The sequence below is a fragment of the Anoplolepis gracilipes genome, unplaced genomic scaffold, assembly GCF_047496725.1.
Source record: "Anoplolepis gracilipes unplaced genomic scaffold, ASM4749672v1 Contig21, whole genome shotgun sequence".
In the NCBI taxonomy this organism is placed as follows: domain Eukaryota; kingdom Metazoa; phylum Arthropoda; class Insecta; order Hymenoptera; family Formicidae; genus Anoplolepis; species Anoplolepis gracilipes.
Genome location: NW_027328671.1, coordinates 86036 through 108093, shown reverse-complemented (window position 1 = coordinate 108093; position 22058 = coordinate 86036). Strand labels below are relative to the sequence as shown.

Genomic DNA, 22058 nt, shown 5'->3' with positions numbered 1-22058 from the left:
TCACTAATAACTTTTCGAGTTATAAGACTTAAAAGTTTTAGCATTTTGACATAAAATACAAAATATCTTTTAAAATATTTGTTTTTCGATAATCTTACCCTAATACTTTTATGCATAGAATAATGAGACAAATCAATTGGTGTAAAGAAACTGCATTGTTATCTTTAAAAAAAAGTATGTAGTTGCATGTTGCAAATTGCATTATTCTATGCATAAAAGTATTAGAGTAAGATTATCGAAAAACAAATATTTTAAAAGATATTTTGTATTTTATGTCGAAATGCTGAAACTTTTAAGTCTTATAACTTTTGGTTGATACTTACTAATCACACTTTTGTATAGATCTTAATCTGTTCAACGTGATATTTATTTTTAGACTAATATGACAATTCGCCGTATTGTTAGTACTCTAACTAGATATTCTACGATTAATTCTTAAGCAAATTTTTTAAACAAACTTTTGATAAGAATGGCACTAGACACAGTATAATTTGATTATAAATACATGTTCAAGTATAAACTTGACGCGTAATTTATAAATAATTCAGAAGAATGAGAGTATTCATGATGATCCATTATTTAATCTGACAAAGTTGTTTAATTTTTTATTCTTAAAATTCTCATCTTAATGTGCCATAAAATTATTAAATACTCCCCCAATTTATTTTTAAAAAATGCTTGATTATCTCTTTGTCGGCTTACTTGTGCAAATATTACCAAAGCCCGCTTGAAACTAATATCAGTCAATCAAATCAACGAATGCATGCAGAATCTCAAATGAAGAGTGAGCAACTGTTCGTGATTAGCATATATTCTTATCTTATATTCTAAAAGTTACACCAATCATGAATAACCGCTCAATGAACAGTCGTGCTTCTAGATGCACGCAAGATCACGCGAAATCTATCGAAAACCGCCGAGCAGTTTTGAATAATTTTGATGCGAGAATTTAAAATTATTTAAATAAGTAATTATGGAGAATAGATGTAATTCGCGAGATATATCGAGAATATAATATTTTCTCTTGAAAAATTCATCACGTAAAAATGGATATTTGACACGATAATACACGCATTCGAATTTTTGGTGACATATATATATCTCTATATAATTACTTCCCTGGGAAAAAAAGTTGGCTATATATGGATTTTGTCAATATCTGATCATGTCTTATCAAGTATAGTCATATATGATATTATATGATAATTAAATATAAAGTCGTATGATATCATATATGATTTTATTTAATTATCATATTATTATATATAACTACAGTCGGACCTCTTATCCTATGACTCTCTTATGCTACGAAACCTCTTATCCTACGACAAAAAATCCTCTTATGCTACGACCGCGAAAGGGGAATTATACCCTCACTCTCAAATTTTTGTCGTAGGATCAGAGGTTTAAGGGGAAGATTCCGGACCGAAAATATCGTAGGATAACAGGTCCGACTGTATATTTGGCAAGATATGCTCAAATATTGACAAAATCTATATATCGCCAATTTTAAATGGACTTTTTTTTTCCGAATCTGTAATATAAAAATTATATTTTTTACGCATATAAAAAGGAATTACATTTCTCTCTATGTAAGTAATTTAAATATAAAGCTGAACAATCAGTGTAACATTAATTGATATTTATAGAAGAAAATATTATAGTATACTATACTATATGGGCGCGTTCGAGCAGACACTATTAGCGTTAACAGCGTCGTTCTATCTTTGTTCAACTTTTAATGGGTAACAAAGATAGAATGACGCTGTTAGCGATAATAGTGGTCTCCCCGAACGTGCTCTATATAAAAAGATTTTTATTTGAAAAAAAATTACACACACAATTGCGTAGCAATACAGACAGATCGCGCTTTCATGAGCGTAAGATGTCGCCATCTGCCAGCGAATTGGGTCATCCTTATTGTCAGTGTGTCACGTATCATGTGTCAGTGATTCATGGAGTCGCGTGGAGTTGTGAGATATATATGTTGAGCGAATTTTTGCATTGCTAAACGTTCCTTACAATTATGCTGTAATTATACGTGCCATTCTGAAAACGGTATCCAGCTCGAGCTCCGAAAACGTAAACATCGTCGTCGACGCATTAACGCGACACGAGAAAGCCTAACAAACGTGCGGCGCATCAAACATCAAATTGCCAGTTTGTCCGGCAGCAAAATGACAGCGAGTGACTACCACGGACGACAGTCTTTATCCGATTGCGGTTTTGATCGACGAGCTAGAAAACGAAGATGTCCAGGTAATTGTTGCTTACGACGATTAAGAGCGAGCTTTTTTTATTTCTTCGTCTTCCGAAATGTTCGTTTTCTTATTCAATCGCTAAATAAAGCGTTACCGACATAGCGGCAATTTTTGAAAAAAAAGCTAACATCCTTCGTCGAGTTTGTGAGCGATATATCTCAAAGATAATACGTATAATACAATTGAGAACACGTTCGTGCAATTGTTTATAAAAAAGAAGTCTGATTAAATTTTTAACTACTTTTTGCATTTGGACATTTAAAGTATGAAAATTGCTCTATTTCTACATACATTGATATATCTTAGTAGTATATTATTCTTTTTATTACAGCTACGTCTTAATTCTATCAAGAAACTATCAGCGATTGCACTTACACTAGGTATCGGACATACACGGAGTGAGTTAATATTATTTTTAATGAAGACTACGATGAGGATGAAGTTCTTGCATTGGCTGAACAACTCAGCATATTTATTCCTCTTATTGGTGGGCCAGAATATGTGCATTGTTTATTGGTAATAACAATGGATTTATTTTGAATAGTATTTAACACAAGTTCTACTGAGCGTCAGATAGATTTTAATAATTTTTCTATTCTATCAAAAAAATATAAATCATAAATTTTTAATTTAGCCACCATTAGAATCTCTGGCTATTGTCGAAGAAACTATGGTTCGTGATAAAGCGGCGGAATCTTTAAGAAATATTGCAAGTTAACACAGTCCTGCAGATTTGGACACGACATTTGATGTCAAAATATGGTCGGTTTGAACCAAATATGACGTGATGTAATGGTGTAAAAATGACGGACTAATGTCACAGACCGATGATGACATTTCAAGACGTTAAAAAGACGTGACTTCATGACCATTTTGGACCTATTAGTGACATTTTAATGACATTTGATCATGAATCTTTTCCTCTAGCGTGAATTCGTAAAAAATGAAAAATTCATTTACAAATATTGAATTCATTAATGAAACTTTACACTTTTCACGAATTCACGCTAGAGGAAAAGATTCATGATTAAATGTCATGATCAAGTCCCAGGTTATAGAGGAAATTCATGTTAGGGCCCTGAGATATAGAGAATTGTGAATATCAAAATTATACACAAAATTGTTTTAATAATTTAAGATATTATAAAAAATTAAATGAGTTTTTAGTTAAAAAAAATAATACTTAGGCTATTTATAATAATGACTTAAGAATGACGATATTATGACGGTTTTTCAAACCATCATTACTACACAAAAAGACGTTTTAAATTAGACATTATTTGATCACGTGACGTCATTGAACCAGAAATGACCAGTTTTCGATGTCAAAATGACATGTGCTTGCTGCCTGGGTATGATCATCACACCCAGATTTACTCTAATTGTTATTGTTAGTAAATGTCAGATGAATAATTTATTATTTGTAAAAATCTAATAAAAGAAAAATTTTGTTAAATGCACACAATAATTATTTTTTGAGATATAAAATATACTTTGGACATTTGCTTTAATTTACATTAATTAAATATATTGTATATTTAATAGATTACCTGAGTACTACATTATATACTACGCTGTGGAACTTCGTTGCTACGCCATATCGGTGAGTATAAACTGTTTTTTTTTTTATTTTAATTGTGAGAAATAGATTTAGAAAAATTATTGAATATATGTATATAAAATGTATCTATAAGATTACAAATATTAGAATTGACCTAAATAATTTAAAGTAATTTTCTGACAATTATTAATATATATAAATTTACATTTAAATTTGCAATGATAATAAATACAATAATAAAATTTTATTAATTATTTGTTTTTATAAATTACCTACTAGTAAAAGCCATTATTTAATTTAAAATCATATTAAAAATTATAAAAATGTATTTATATAATATATATCAATAACGTTACTTTTTGATAAATTTTTTTAAGCATACATAATAATTATTTTAAAATATATTAAAATTAAGATCTTAATAAGAAAATTAAGAATTAAATGTAATCTTAATTTTACTTAATTTAGAAATAAGAAATCTCTCGCAAAATTAATTATTATCACTAATCTGTACACGAGAGATTTTTTACAAATTACCGGATACTCTATATGTATATATATATATATATATATGTATATATATATATATATATAGAGAGAGAGAGAGAGAGAGAGAGATAGACAGATAGATAGGTAGATAGCTCGTGATAGATGTCTGCATTTATAATCGACAACATTGTTGCGAAAAACTCAAATGTTATCGCGATTATAATGTTAACAGTATGTGAAGTTTATACTAAATTTTTTCTATGTACCTTATTTTTTTATAAATAAGCAACTAGAAAACTAAACGAATAAGCCATTTAAATTTTTAAAGTCACCCTTTATTATGCATAATTACTATTATTTATTATTTTCAATATATAATTATTATTATTTATTATTTTCAATATATTTAAAATAAAATATATGTATATATGATATACAGGCATACATATAATTTTAAATAAGAGAAATTTTTGGCAAAATTTTAGGAAATAATTTTTTGTCAAAAATTAAGAAGGGTTTTTCATATTATGCTTTTATTATGCTAATTATCGAAATACTATTCCGTTACACATTCTTATTAAATTTAAAAAATTTTGTTCAATAAAATTACTATTTATTGACAATAAATATTGATGAAGTTATTTTACATAGAGCTCGAACTTGAGAAATATTATGAGAAATATCATTGAGATTGAAGCATACAAAACTTATAATAAACGTATGAACAAGAAAAATGGAACTCTCTCTGAAATGGTAAACTTTATTCAAAATTAGATTTATATGAAGTTTTCTATTAATATTTATATCCGTACTATATGTCACAAGTATTTTGTCCTTTAATTATGTGAGTCTTTTAAGATGGCACAAATTTATTACATTAATTCAAAATAATCTGACTTAGGCAAATATTGAAGCTAGTTTTTACAAGTATAAAAATCTTGTGAAAGAATGGATGTCGTATGTTGACAAAAAACTATAAAGACGTTTTTCTGAAATCCGAGAAATAAAGAAATATTTTAAAATATATTCTTTCTTTTCTTAAAATATTAAGAACTTTTCAAAAGAAATTAATCCTGAATAATCATAATTACAGCAAAATATATGTATATATAATATTGTTTTTATACTAAGAAATTATCATATATAAATAATATTTATACTTAAATATGTAATATACATATTCATATATATACACATACATATATATATATATATATATATATATATTTATATATATATATATATATATATATATATATATATATATATATATATTTACACATGTAAATATAATTACAGTTTAATATTATTAAGCATAATATTTTGTTAATATTATTCTTAATATATTATTATAAGAATTACTTTTAATTATTGTCTATGTGTATTTATGTGTATAAAATAAATAAAATAATAAATATGTAGCAATGACAACTGTTCAATAATATTATATATAATATATTTTAATAATATGATTTTGAATATACATATATTGTCACATAATTTATATTTAATTAATTAGTTAATAGTTATTATACGAACTTGAAAATTATTGTAGAATTTATACTATTTATTTATATTTTTAATATTATTAGTTAACTTTCTTCTTATATGTATCCACGTGTGCATTTTCCGATTTATAATAAATTATGTAATATTATTACTTTTGTTTAAAGGTTCCTATAATCCTATAATCAATTCTATTCTTATAATATCAAAATATTTCTTATAATTTTTATAATATCAATATCTCTCTTATCTAGTTTATTATTTTCACTATACAAATAGTTTATTTACTTGTTATATACATTCTGAAATAAATGTATTCTTGAATAAATGTTTTACAAAATTAATTTGTTTTAGAATAATTTTCAACACAAAATTATAAAATTTTAGTTTATTAATATAACAATCATAATATGGATATTGCAATTACATATACAGCTTTCGTAATTTTAATATTTTTGAGTTATAATTTTAATATTCTTAAGTTGTTGTTACTTGCCATAATTATTTTCTTATAGGCCACAATTACTTCCTTAATAATATTTAGACTAAAATATATTTTGTTTGATGTTGTATTGTTCGATGATTTAAGTTTAAGTGAGAATGAGAACGCAAAACAATTAAATAATAAATAATAATAAAATAAACAAATAAATAATAGTCAAGCAATTCAAAAATTTAAGTAACAAAAAGTCTCATAACATATTACGTTCATCAAATGATAATTAATCTATGTTTTAAAATACTTATTTTAATATTATAATTTTATATTTCACGTATGTACATGTATGTATAGTTTTTAAAATATTTTGACAATAAATTAATAATAACGTGGTGTATTTACGTTATAACGCGCCAATGTTCTCTTTGTCAGCTCTGTTATCGTACAACGACAGGAGTTTTAACATGATTAAAATGACTTTAATATATTATATTAATTAGAATAATAATAAAGTATTATTTACGGACTACGTAAAAAATAAATATGTGAAAGTACTCTGATATGGAAATTTTTAACGTGAAAAGATTATAAACTAATAATTACAGACATAGGAAGACATAAAAATTGATTTATTTCAAATTGTTTATTAAGTTCTACTCTATATATCTTTTATATATCTTTTAAAAAAAAGATACATTATATTTTATTTCTAATGATTCATCTTGTATATGAAAATATTATGTTATTTATAATACAATTCCTTTTGTTACTAGAATTAGTTGCAGTTGACATTGCGGTTACCACACACTGCAAACCGTTAATATCGTTATACCTATTATTATATCTGTACTATCAAAATCTTATCGTTCCAATAGATAATCAGAAATAAATAATTTCAATAACATATATCAGATATTATAACAAATACATACATACATAAAATCCTACTCAATTGTAGTTTAAAGTTATATTTATATGCATATTTTAAGAATTATTGATTGTGAGCTATTTGTGTATTTTATTTTGTGAATTTCGTATACATTTAAATAGTACTGAAGTATGAACTCACACGATGAGTATCTTAATTTCTAATAAATTTTAATCTTTATCTTAATTCCTTTTAAATTATTATTTTCAAAATTGTTGACATTTTAATAATTTCTTTTATTTCTTTTTTTTTTATAAACCTAGGTATATAATTATCTAAATTTTCATACATACAGTGTGCAACTGACAAGAAGTTAATTTCATTTATTATAATATTGCATATTGTTATAAAATGTTTTGAAATTAAGAAATTAAAGATTAAAGAACGGAAACTTTTTAAATATTTTTTATATTCAATTTATATATTTTTAAATGAATAATAGAAAATTAAATAATACAATTACAATGTTAAAAATTACAATTTTTAATATCGTACACACATTTATTCTATATACTTTTTCGTTATGGCACACAATCAATGATTTGCAAGATTAATTCGAATATTGATTCAATGTGTTCTATTCAAAACGAGTAGAAAGAAACAATAAACGTTTATTTTCTCTCGTCGTTAAAAAAATGTTTGTATGATTAATGAATACTTAGCTTTTATAATTAATATAGACTATAGAAATAAGCATAAAGCATTTTAACGTGATTAAAATGACTTTAACATATTATATTAATTAGAATAATTATAATATATTATTTACGTATTACATAAAAAATAAATATATGAAAGTACGTTGATATGGAAAATCTTCAATTCTCAACATGTAAAGATTATTATTTATAGACATAGGAAAATATAAATACTTATTTTTCTACATTGCTTATTAAATCGTATATGAAATTAACAAAATATATAATACATAAGTAAATATCAAAAATTAACATTATCAATGAATCTTAAAATATCACAAATATAATTCTAAATTTAAATTTTGTAGGATTTGATGACCTTTGATAAGTTGTAAATATATTTGTATTTATATATGTATTTATTATGATGTTTATTACATCGACATTGCCAGTTTTCGATTACTTCTTGAAGCGTTAAGATTACGATAGTACAGATTAACGGTTCACGGTGATAAAGTATCAACTTTAACTAGTTCTGAGAAGAAAAGGAATTGTATTAGAATTAACATCGCATTTTTAGTATACAAGGTAAGTCTCTAAAAACAATATTATATAGCTTTCTCTTTAAAGTACGTAAAAGGCATATAAAACGCAATCTAAATAGTACTAAAATATAAACACATAAACTAAGATTTTATTTCCTTTAAAAATTATTTTCAAAATTGTTGAATTGTTGAACACATTTTATTAATTTCTTTTATTTCTCTCTCTCTCTCTTTTTTCAAAAAACCTATATATATATATTTTTTTTTTTCAATTTTATATACATATATTGTATATTGTATATTTGACAAAAACACTAATTTTATTTATTAAAGTAGTGTTATGAAATTTGAAAATGAAATTTCTATTTAAAATGTAAAATTTGAATTGGAAATTTAAAGATTAAAAAAAGGAAAAATTTTTATATATTTCATATATATAACTTTTTAAATATTTAATCCATATATTTGTAAATAGGTAATACAATTATGATATTAAAAATTTCCATGTTCATATAATACCGTGTACATGTTTATTCTATACCTTTTCATAATATCAATAATAATTTGCAAGCTTACTTTAAAATCGATTACTGATTCAATATATATTTTTAAACAAATAATGAACAAACGATAAATTTTTCTCGTTACTAAAAAAAAGTGTATTATATATAATACATATAAAAACATTCAAATTGTTTTTGCTGGTGCGCATGCACACATACACACACATACACACACGCGCGCGCTTATATATGTTGTATGTACAAATGCTGAAAAGACATACGAAAAAAGTCGAAAAAAATTTAAATTTTCCGTTGATTATTTGTTGCTAGTTTTTTGAAAATATGATCATTTACGAAACAACAAATTTTGAAAATAGCATGTTCATAAACATAGATCTGTCTATTATTCATCACGAATGAAATTTCTAATTATTTAAGAAAACTCATATTAAAAAATACTTTATAAATTTATTTACAGTAAAGTTTATTATTTATTATTATTTAAATTTTATTTTATATTTGTCTTTCTTTCAACAGGGACAGTTGTTACAGATACCTAAAAATTGACATGGCATTTCTAAGACTGTCATTTTATAGCGGTCTTATATTTATCACTATAATAACTTTTTCAATTAATGAAAATACGGGAAACTCATCAATTACATTTAGTGATTACTTTGGCGATATAAGGCCAGTGCGTTACGACGTCAAGTTAATACCATATTTCAATGAAGACAAGGAACATGAAATATATAAATATCACGATTACAAATTATATATAGAAGCGTATAAAAAAAAAGGCAACATTGTTTTTTACGGCGAATTAAGTGCCATTATCGATATTTCTCGTCCAATTACATATATATATTTAAATTCAACGGCATTAATGATTCTTTTATCTGGAGCGTTGACAAATGATTCATCCATGTATACTGCAGACTTACAAAATAAGACTGTAGATACCAATGTTAAATATTTACGTGCGCAATATATTAAGTATAAAAATGAAAAGCAAATTTGCATTTTATATTTCAATGAAATTTTAAGTGGACGTTACAGATTAATTACAAAATTTGTCACTGCAATTAATAACACGGAAAACATTATTACTTCTTTGAAGACTATAGTTGCAAGGGGAGAATCATTCGAAATGTGAGTAATATTAAGAGTACAATAAATATATAAATTTTTGTCATTGTTGTTCTCGTATCCTTTATTATCTCTTTTTATAATATTTAATCTTATAATACTTTATATCACTATCTTTGTTTTACTTTATATCATTTAACGTTTTATACTATTTTTGAATTGTTAATCAATTCTATTTATTATTAATTACATGATGAATAAATTTAAAAAATGTATTTTCATGGAAAGGTGAATAGTTTAGATGGGTATGCAATAATTTATACTTTATGTCATTTTATTATATATGTGCATGAAATAAAAAATAAAATATTTCTGTACTTTTTTACGCGCCTGTGTTCTATATATATATATATATATATATATATATATATATATATATATATTTATAAAATTGAGTGTATCGTAACCAAATTTTATGTGAAAGCGATGATTTCTTTAATCAATTTAAAGATAATTTCGCCTTAACAAAAATATTAAGTCATCAATTTAATAATTTTCAAGTTATGAGATTGAACAAAAAAGGTTTTTTGCAAATTAAACTTTTTGGCGTTAAGAGATTAACATATATAATAACATTTTTCAGTTAAATTTACAGTTAACTTTTAAAAAATTTTAATTTAAAGTTTACAATTAAGTAAACAGATATAATAACAAAAATTAAAAGTTTTAAAATAATGATGACCTCCTTTGACATTTTCGAAAAAAAAATTATTTTTAAATTGGTCAAAGAATCCGTTTATTAAAAGTATATCTGATAATTATATCTTGTACATGTGCATGTGTGTGCGTGTGCGTGTATGTGTGTACCAAAACGCTATGGCTAGATTAAACTATACAGTGTGAGTCGTTCAAAATGTTACAAAATTATATCTCAAAACAAAGCATTTTAAAAAAAATGTCTCATATAAAAGTTTTGCAATTTTAAAAGGAACGTCATTCACCCTGGAAGCCGTTTCAAGATCACATAAAAATCACTTTTAATTTTAAAAAAATCACCTTTCTCAAAGAACACACCTATTCTATATTCTTATAGCTCATCTCAAGAGCTTTTTAAAATACTATAATAGTGTTTTTATTAAGTACTTTTCGAGTTATAAGGTTCAAAAGATATAGTTCTTTTATATGAAATACGAAATACTTTAAAACATTCAGTTTTCGATAATTTTACCTTAATACTTTTATGTGCAGAATAATGAGATGAATCAATTGGTGTAAAAAAACGCAGTTGTGTTTAAAAAAAATATGTAAGTGCAAATTTATATATATTTTTTTAAGACAACTGTGCGTCTTTGTATACGAATTGATTCGTTTTATTATTTATGCATATAAATATTGAAACTAGATAATCAAAAAATCAATATTTTATGCTTGAATTGTATAGTATAATTAAAGTATAAATGTTTACTTCGTAAACTTAAACAATTAAATTTTTAGCCATCATAGTTTTATAAAATTTCACGCAGAATATTGTAAATAATCGACATATATAAAAAAATTTAAGATAATTAAAAAAAATGAAAATGTCTTTTAAAACTGGAAAAAGTCACGAGTAAACAAAAATTTATTTATATGCACTATGTAACGGACTCAAATTCATGTAAATTTTTCTTATTCAACTTTCTTCTAACTTGAATCAATTACGACATTTGTTTGGACATTTACGGACAGACACTCTGTATATATAATGCTTTTGATTATTAAAAATCATTGTAATTTATAACAATATTATTAAAATATTATTAAAATGTCGTAGGCCGGACGTAATACATTTTCAGGCGATTGGAGCCCGACGATTGTTTCCATGCTGGGACAAGCCGACAATCCAGGCCACTTTCAACATTGCCATAAAGCATCATCATAAATACAAAGTTTTTTCAAATATGCTGCCACAAAAAAAGGAAACATGCAAACATGAAATGCATGAAACCGAAACATATATGAAGTGGACATGCTTTAATACTACTCCTCCAATGTCCACTTATATCGTGACGGTTGTAATCTCGTCAGCAGATATCTCTAAATTTGAGACCATAGGATCTAGAATCATTACATGGCGTAGACCCGAATCAGATCATATTGAATTTGCTGAAACGATAGCAACCGAAGCAATAATAATATTTGAAGGTGAATGGAAAAAATTGAAAGTACCAAAAGTACAATTTATAGTAATCCATTGTTTGCTATATGACAATGAGATGTGGGGCCTTCTGTTAAATAGGTAATTCAAAAATTTTTAAAAATATCAATTTATTCAAATACAATTTATATATGAAGCAAAATTAGAAATAATTAAATTAAAAATATAAAATTAGAAATTAGTAATACATACGTTAAAATATAATTGTTTTAATGTAGAATTTTTATACATGTACATTATTATATATATATTTTTATAACTAATTATAGGTTGATTTCAATCATATATACATATATATATCACGTATATGACAATAATTTATGTTAGAATTTGTATATAATCTGTATATATATAATTATAGATTGACTTCAATACATCATATATACATATGTATATCACGTATATGACAATAATTTATGTCACAATTTTTATATAATCGGTATAAAACAATATAAAAAACAATATACAATTATACCATATCGATTATATTATCCGTTAGAAGATATTCTTAATTTTAAATCAGAAAATATGTCAAAATTATTATTTGGCCAAGTTTATGTAATTACTAAGCTCTTGCAAATTTAATTTTCATATTTTTTAGTGAAACAGATATTATTTACGATAAAAATCTGGATTCTGTTGCGCATAAAATAAAAGTAGCGCGGTTGATAGGGCGCAAAGTGGCATATCAATGGTTTGCTGATATAATAAATCCATTTTGGTCATCTGAGTTATGGTTAATCGATGGTCTTACTACTATGTATGGACTTTATGCTATCAATACTCTCATGGTAATTTTTTTATATTGTTTTAGTAATATTCTTAATGTATCAATTATGTATAAAGTATTTATTATATATTTTTATATTTCTTATGGTTTTGCTAAAGCTATTTACAAATCTTTGTCGTATCTGGAAAGACTAAATTGTATATTGGTTCTCGATATTCTAAAATTATAAAATTTTCAATGCGGAAAAAAATAATACCATAATTTTCAATTATTTCAAATGGTTTTAAATGACATGACTATTTCAAATAGTTTTAAATGAACTTACACATTATTATAAAAAAATTTTACTATATTTGGTCATATTGATAAAATACAAATTTATATTGAATAAAAGCATTAAATGTGTATATTTCATTCGACAAAATATTCATTCGCTCATATTAAATCTTTCTGCTTTAGGATTACGAAAATTCCGAAATGTTGGATTTATTTGTAGTTCAGGTTTATTATGAATCACTTCGTTTGGAGACTGACAATCAGTCTTTTATAAAGGAAGCCAATTTTTCCGAAAATAATGCATTTTCTTCTTTTTACGGTTACGTTAAAGGTAAAAACATCAATAAATGTATTTGAATGAATCAAGTCAGTAAATATATTTGAATATAAGTATATATATATATATATATTTACATATGTACATATTAGTAAATTAAAATTTAAAAAATTATAAAAAATGTAGTTAAAAGACTTCTAAGAAAACTTATATATTAATCACATTTTATTATTTGAATTGTAGCACCTTTAATATTACGTATGCTGCAGAATGTAATTACCGATAACATGTTTCACCGGAAGATTAATGAACATTTAAATATGTGAGTATATTATGAAATATATTGTATACAGCATTTTAATATATTATTTACTTATACATTATAGAACCTAGCATATAAAATACTAAATACTGCAATTATGTAAGCTGTATAAAGTGTATAAATTAAATAACACTTTGATATTTTTTTTATACGTAATTTATTATCAGTACCGATTTTACTGTGTCAATAATGCCAATTTTTAACCAATATAGTGAGTTTAAGTCGAAGAATCTTCTCCAAAATTTATGGCTCACTATGCAAGATATTTTAAGCAAATTATATCCTGAGAAAGAACTAATGCTTCCTTCAACAATAGTAAATGATTGGATGAAATCTATAAATTATCCTGTGTTAAAAATAACGCGAGATATTTCAAATAAAGCAAATATATATAATATAATAATAGAAAATTATGAAATACTTAAAAAATACGCTTTGTGGGTACCTGTAACTTATACCTCTCAGAATAATCCAAATTTTAGCAAGCTTAGAATTCCGCTTTACGACAAAAGATTAATACTTTTGTCGTCGTCCCAGCCAAATTGCCAAGTTTCTGTGAAAGATAATGGTTGGGTAATATTAAATTTACGACAAACTGGTGAATATTGATTAACAAATTTATTATATTTCTACATAATTAAAATATTAAATCATTATATAATGTTAACTATATTCTTTTTTAATAACATTACGCAATATATAAATAAATACATAGTAACATTATATAATATTTTAAAAAATATTGTATGACGTATTCTCTGCATTTTACTATCGATTAACGTGAAATAAATTCAATTTTGCATGTGTTATTATTTAAGCTAAAATAAATATAAATGGATTTATAATTTCTTATATAGTTTCATTCTACGCAATATTACTACAAATATAACTCTAAAATTATGTTTTTCTTAATTATTATAAATTGTCTTTCTTCTTTTAATACTTGGATAATTACTCAAATATTTAAAATGCAGATAATTAAAAATATTTTTTAATAAATATAATAAATCAATTAAGTGACAATTTAATAATATAAAAATTATTTACTACAGGATACTATCGCGTTAATTACGATCCTGAAAACTGGCAAAAAATTGCAGAATATTTGAACTCTATAGAATATACAAAAATACATGTTCTTAATCGTGCTAAAATCATCGACGATGCATTTTATTTTATGATAAATGGCCAACTCAATTCTTTCCTATTCTGGAACTTGACGAGCTATCTTGGACAAGAGACAAATTATATAGCATGGTATCCTATGATAAAAGCTTTTGAACACATGTCGAGCATATTTCCATTTCCAGATAAAGAAGTTCAAAATATCAAGGTAAATAATAGAATTAATAAGTTAAAGAGTTTTTAAATTATTTTATGTCATATTTTCCAAGAAAATAAAATATATGTAGCTAAAAAGGTTCAAGTATGTTTTTTTTTTACTCTTATTTAAGATAAATTAAAATCTCTTTTATTTAAGAAAAGTTTTTATTTCAGTTTTATATTATAATTGTTAAACATACATTAGATTTTTGAATATATATTTTTCTCATATGTTAAAGTAATTTTCTATTAAAATTTCAATTTAAAATAATATGTACGTATAGTAATAAAAAAAGATCGGTAATTTTGTAAGAGTATCAGATGTTGTTAATAAATTAAAGTGAACGTTTGAGAAGTGAGAATAATAAGCTATATATATATAAATATATATATATATATATATATATATATATATATACACATACACACATACTAATATATGTATCCAGAATGTTTATGAAAAACCACTGGAATTGTAAAAATTAACTTACTGAATGAAATATTGATTCATATTGATTCAGTAAATGAGATACATTTATTCTGTTTGGTCGAGCGTTTTTTAGTAACTTCAAAAGTTTTTATACGTATAAACACAAATATTTTACGTTAACATAATGTGGGATAATATTGGATGGTAGAATATGTTGGATAATGTTGAGGATAAAACGAGATTCATTTCTTCTCCAACAAAATAGAGTTCCACTCAAATCGTGTCCATACAAAACTAGACATTCAAACTTTTTAACTTATTTTCACATGAAGAGACATCAAGGGATGTAATGTTAGGACTTTGCAGTGGCTGTTCAATCTGCCTGCTTCTCTTTCAATCTACTTGTTCAGAAATTGAATGTCCAACGCTACACGCTTACTATAAACCGATATAATTATTTGACTTGGATAACTTTTAGGATAAAATAAAAAATATATTGACCAATCTACTTGAGAAAATAAAATACGAAGAAGAGCCTAAGGAAAGTGATCTTACTAAATGTTTAAGGCAAGAAGCTATTAAATGGTTGTGTATTCTCGATGACCCAAATTGCCTCATAAAAGCTTATGACAAATTGATTTTGCATATTGTATATATGTCGGATAAAAATAAGTAATTTTTCTAAGTATTTACAGTTTTTTACCATTATTCGTACATTCAATTATTGAATCAAGATACAATATAGCGCTAAATATGTTTATATCAAACTTTTATTTTTGGATGTTGTAGAGTTTTACCGTGGTGGCAAGAGTGGTTATACTGTAAAGGTTTGATGTCAGCAGAGAGTCATATTTGGCGTATGGTGAAGGACAATTCAACGGAAAAATATAATAATAATGATAGACTTTTAGAATTTTTAGCTTGTGCTTCAAATGAAATTATAGAAGAATATTTAGAATCAATAATGTTCAAACATAACGAAACATATAATGAAATACAAATCAAGAGAAATATGATTAGTTTTTTTTTTATTATTGCAAAACATGTAAAGCACAATAATGTATTTTTGAAAATATTAAACAATTTTGGTAAATTAAGGCCAAGGTAATAACTAGAAATTTTTTCTTGAACTAATACTTTTTACAATTACGAAAATTGATTACGCATAATAACTATATGTGTTGTTTTGTTTTTTATAGAAGTATCAATGGACTTGCCATTATTATTGCCATTATTAATCATATGTATTCTGAAGAACAATTAATTGTGGTAAATGTTATAAACCTGATTATCTTTTTCATTATTAAGCTTATTTATATCTAATGTATATACATATATATACATATATATATATATATTGCAGGCTTTTGTAAAATCAACTTTCTTTATAAAAAAAACTCAGCCTTTTTATAAAACGCCGAATCTTTATAAGTTAGCATTTAAAGATTTACAAAGTGTCTGTAACATATATACTACCAAAGATAATTTTTTGTTGAAAAATAATAATGATCTTTCATATAACCATATATTCCTATATCACTCTCTTGAGAGTTACACTATTCTAAAAGGAGAGGTAAAGATTAAGTTTTTACTTATTTTTCCTAAATTTTGGACAAATTAAAAAAATGAAATTTGATGGTAAGTTTCAACTGGCAACAAGGATATTTTTAATTATATTTTTAAAATTTTTTCGCATCATTAAATTAAAGAATAAAATTGTGCATAATATTGTATTTATTTATTTACATGCAAAATTTGTACTTAAATTATTGATTTTACAAAAATAATAAAACAAATAAAAAGTTTCTAAAGAAATCAAGTTTTCTAACGTATATTTTTAAATGATGACATTGTAGGCTGTTAAAAAGTCCTAATAAAAAATTGAATAAGGATTGCTTAATAAGAAAAAACATAAGTTTATTCTTTTATAACATTACAAGAAAATTTAAAAAATATAAGTATTTCTTTTAGTAAGAAATGTCCATTAAATTTCATTTCTTTTAACTTGTCTAAAATTTGAGGAAAAAAATAAGAACCTAATTTTTACTTTTCTGTTTAGAGGAATGTAACTGCTCAGAGAGGAGTATATGCTTATATGTATAAAAACCCCTTTTAATTTCGACGCATTTTCGACTTCTAAAATTTATTGCTTTTATTTAGAATTATTATCTATATATCTATATATCTATATGTATATATATATATATATATATATATATATATATATATATATATATACATATATATATATATACATATATATGTATATATATATATATATATATATATATATATCATGTATACATATATATAATATTTTATTATAAATATATTGAAAATGATAAATAATGATAATTATGCATATTAAAAGCCTATTAAGAGCATATTCAAAGATTTGAATAACCTTTACATATTGTGTATGGGCCTTGACCCTGAATAACATTCAAAAGGTTTTATTCGTCGCTCGTTGTTTATTAAAAAGTTATAAGCAACAAAAAAAGAACAAGTAAATTTAACAAATTTCATATAATTTTCGACACTATGTACATTTTATAAAATGTGCTTTTAGTATATATTAGTATTTACTAATTACCTACACATGAATAAATAAACCATACTTAATTTTATCACACTTTTTACTTTCTGGATTTCCAAAATCTTTAGCGAAGCGAATTCTGTTACGTCACCTCTCTTTTCAGTGCAAAACGAGATTTATTACTGCACGATTCTACATGGGTTTTGAACTGTTTACGCAACGCGAGATCAAAATTATTAACGTATATAAGTATAACAGTTATGTACAGATTGAGTTATGTTGCATATATTTTTGTATAACATACATCATATATTTACTTCTCAAATGTACAAGGAGTGGGAAAATGTTGGTCTTATACCTGAAAAAGTTTAGATTATCGAGCTTAATATACATTTTTACATATTAAAACTGTACCCTAAAATCTGAAAATTATTGTAATTTGTGAAAATCTTTTTTTTATAACTTTTTAATAAACAATAAGTGACGCCTAAAAGCTATCGATTACTTAAAGTCATAACACTTTACGTTAAGATCATTCAAATCCGTGAGGTCATAACATATGTCCAGGTCATTTAAATCTTTGAAGTCACCCTATATTGTGCATAATTACTATTATTTATTATTTTCAATATATTTAAAATAAAATATATGCATATATGATATATAGGCATACATATAATTTTAAATAAGAGAAATTTTTGGCAAAGTTTTAGGAAATAATTTTTTGTCAAAAATTAAGAAGGGTTTTTCAAATTATGCTTTTATTAAGCTAATTGCCGAAATACTATTCCGTTACACATTCTTATTAAATTTAAAAAATTTTGTTAAATAAAATTACTATTTATTGACAATAAATATTGATGAAGTTATTTTACATAGATCTTGAACTTGAGAAATATTATGGGAAATATCATTGAGATTGAAGCGTACAAAACTAATTTTATGCGTATATACAAGAAAAATGGAACTTGCCCTGAAAAGGTAAACTTTATTCAAAATTACATTTATATTAAGTTTTCTATTAATATTTATATCTGTAATATATGTCACAAGTATTTTGTTCTTTAATTATGTGAGTCTTTTAAGATGGCACAAAATTATTACATTAATTCAAAATAATCTGACTTAGGCAAATATTGAAGCTAGTTTTTACAAGTATAAAAATATTATGGAAGAATGGATGTCGGGTGCTTACAAAAAACTACAAAGACGTTTATCTGAAATCGGAGAAATAAAGAAATATTTTAAGATATATTCTTTCTTTCCTTAAAATATTAAGAAGTTTTCAAAAGAAATTAATCCTGAATAATCATAATTACAACAAAATATATGTATATATAATATTGTTTTTATACTAAGAAATTATCATATATAAACAATATTTATACTTAAATATATAATATACATATTCATATATATGCACATACATATATATATTTATATATTTATATATATATATATATATATATATATATATATATTTACACATGTAAATATAATTACAGTTTAATATTATTAAGCATAATATTTTGTTAATATTATTCTTAATATATTATTATAAGAATTACTTTTAATTATTGTCTATGTGTATATATGTGTATAAAATAAATAAAATAATAAATATGTAGCAATGACAACTGTTCAATGATATTATATATAATATATTTTATTAATATGATTTTGAATATACATATATTGTCACATAATTTATATTTAATTAATTAGTTAATAGTTATTATACGAACTTGAAAATTATTGTAGAATTTATACTATTTATTTATATTTTTAATATTATTAGTTAACTTTCTTCTTATATGTATCCACGTGTGCATTTTCCGATTTATAATAAATTATGTAATATTATTACTTTTGTTTAAAGGTTCCTATAATCCTATAATCAATTCTATTCTTATAATATCAAAATATTTCTTATAATTTTTATAATATCAATATCTCTCTTATCTAGTTTATTATTTTTACTATACAAATAGTTTATTTATTTGTTATATACATTCTGAAATAAATGTATTCTCGATTAAATGTTTTACAAAATTAATTTATTTTAGAATAATGATGACCTCTTTTGACATTTTCGAAAAAAAAATTATTTTTAAATTGGTCAAAAAATCTGTTTATTAAAAGTATATCTGATAATTATATCTTGTACATGTGCATGTGTGTGTGTGTGCGTGTATGTGTGTACCAAAACGGTATGGCTAGATTAAACTATACTGTGTGAGTCGTTCAAAATGTTACAAAATTATATCTCAAAAACAAAGCATTTAAAAAAAAATGTCTCCTATAAAAGTTTTGCAATTTTAAGAGGAACGTCATTCACCCTGGAAGCCGTTTCAAGATCACATAAAAATTTAAAAAATCACTTTTCTCAAAGAACACTCCTATTCTATATTACATACTACCAGTGTTGCGCTTAGATAATTTGAAATAATCTACATATAGATATGATAAAATATAATGCGTCTATATCTGAGATAAAATAAAGATAATCTTAATTTAAATATATCTAAATAAAAAATAAATTAGTTGAATGTTTTATTTAGATACTTTTAAGATAATATTCAAAATTACAATTTATATAAAAATAATATACTTCAGAAAACTATAAAAAATATAAGCATACATTTCAGCTTAATACATTAAAGGTTTAGAGTTAAATTACAAATTTTTATTTTTTAAAAACATTAATTTTTCCAACATATTATCAGATAAACGATTTCTTTGAGGTACAAATATCTGTTGCCCGCAACTAAAAAGACGCTCCATTGGCGCGGATGATGGTAATGTGTTATATTTTATAGAAATATGATATATATAGTGTTATACAGTGTAAGTTTTTTATCTTAAGACATTTAAATATTTGAAGAAATACGTATCGCATGAAAAAATGTTTGAGACAAAAGTTATATGGTTTCGAGGGGGCCATAAGATGGTACTATTAGTTTGACCTTGAATAATCGTTTGAAGGTCATATAAAGGTCGCCTTGAATTTTTTAAAGGGACACCCTATATATTTTTGCATATTCTTGTAGCTTACCTCGAGAACTTTCCAAAACACTATGATAAAGTATTTTTTCACTAATAACTTTTCGAGTTATAAGACTTAAAAGTTTCAGCATTTTGACATAAAATACAAAATATCTTTTAAAATATTTGTTTTTCGATAATCTTACCCTAATACTTTTATGCATAGAATAATGAGACAAATCAATTGGTGTAAAGAAACTGCATCGTTATCTTTAAAAAAAAGTATGTAGTTGCATGTTGCAAATTGCATTATTCTATGCATAAAAGTATTAGAGTAAGATTATCGAAAAACAAATATTTTAAAAGATATTTTGTATTTTATGTCAAAATGCTGAAACTTTTAAGTCTTATAACTTTTGGTTGATACTTACTAATCACACTTTTGTATAAAGACCTTAATCTGTTCAACGTGATATTTATTTTTAGACTAATATGACAATTCGCCGTATTGTTGACTTATTAGTACTCTAACTAGATATTCTACGATTAATTCTTAAGTAAATTTTTTAAACAAACTTTTGATAAGAATGACACTAAACACAGTATAATTTGATTATAAATACATGTTCAAGTATAAACTTGACGCGTAATGTATAAATAATTCAGAAGAATGAGAGTATTCATGATGATCCATTATGTAATCTGACATAGTTGTTTAATTTTTTATTCTTAAAATTCTCATCTTAATGTGCCATAAAATTATTAAATATTCCCCCAATTTATTTTAAAAAAATGCTTAATTATCTCTTTGTCGGCTTACTTGTGCAAATATTACCAAAACCCGCTTGAAACTAATATCAGTCAATCAAATCAACGAATGCATGCAGAATCTCAAATGAAGAGTGAGCGCTTAGTGAGCAACTGTTCGTGATTAGCATATATTCTTATCTTATATTCTAAAAGTTACACCAATCATGAATAACCGCTCAATGAACAGTCGTGCTTCTAGATGCACGCAAGATC

At 24.0% G+C, this 22058-nt stretch overlaps 1 protein-coding gene across 10 annotated transcripts; it reads left to right on the top strand.

The window, feature by feature from the left end:
* Positions 1–1917: 1917 nt before the first annotated feature.
* Positions 1918–19390, top strand: LOC140675840 (aminopeptidase N-like). 10 transcript variants are annotated; one of them, XM_072910457.1, is made up of 16 exons: positions 1919–2259; positions 2593–2777; positions 2896–3651; positions 3807–3864; positions 9408–10022; positions 11773–12237; positions 12758–12947; positions 13346–13493; positions 13683–13761; positions 13974–14359; positions 14814–15094; positions 15993–16186; positions 16304–16618; positions 16714–16783; positions 18930–19031; positions 19180–19390. In XM_072910457.1, the coding sequence occupies exons 3-16, from the start codon at positions 3570–3572 to the stop codon at positions 19318–19320; spliced, it is 3126 nt and encodes a 1041-aa protein (XP_072766558.1). In that variant the 5' UTR covers positions 1919–2259; positions 2593–2777; positions 2896–3569; the 3' UTR covers positions 19321–19390. The 10 variants fall into 10 exon arrangements, with proteins under 10 accessions (XP_072766564.1, XP_072766557.1, XP_072766567.1 ...); XM_072910463.1 differs by lacking the exons at positions 18930–19031; positions 19180–19390 and adding an exon at positions 16878–17163 and having other exon boundaries at positions 1918–2259; positions 9930–10022; XM_072910456.1 differs by lacking the exons at positions 18930–19031; positions 19180–19390 and adding an exon at positions 16878–17163 and having other exon boundaries at positions 1918–2259.
* The last annotated feature ends 2668 nt before the right edge of the window (positions 19391–22058 follow it).

Excerpts from the sequence above, each read along its gene's own strand:
- LOC140675840 (XM_072910456.1), top strand. The coding sequence starts at position 3,570 with ATGACCAGTTTTCGATGTCAAAATGACATGTGCTTGCTGCCTGGGTAT. Across the intron at positions 3,652-3,806 it reads GATTTACTCTAATTGTTATT|ATTACCTGAGTACTACATTA; the intron begins GTTAGTAAATGT and ends TATATTTAATAG. Across the intron at positions 16,187-16,303 it reads TATATGTCGGATAAAAATAA|AGTTTTACCGTGGTGGCAAG; the intron begins GTAATTTTTCTA and ends TGGATGTTGTAG.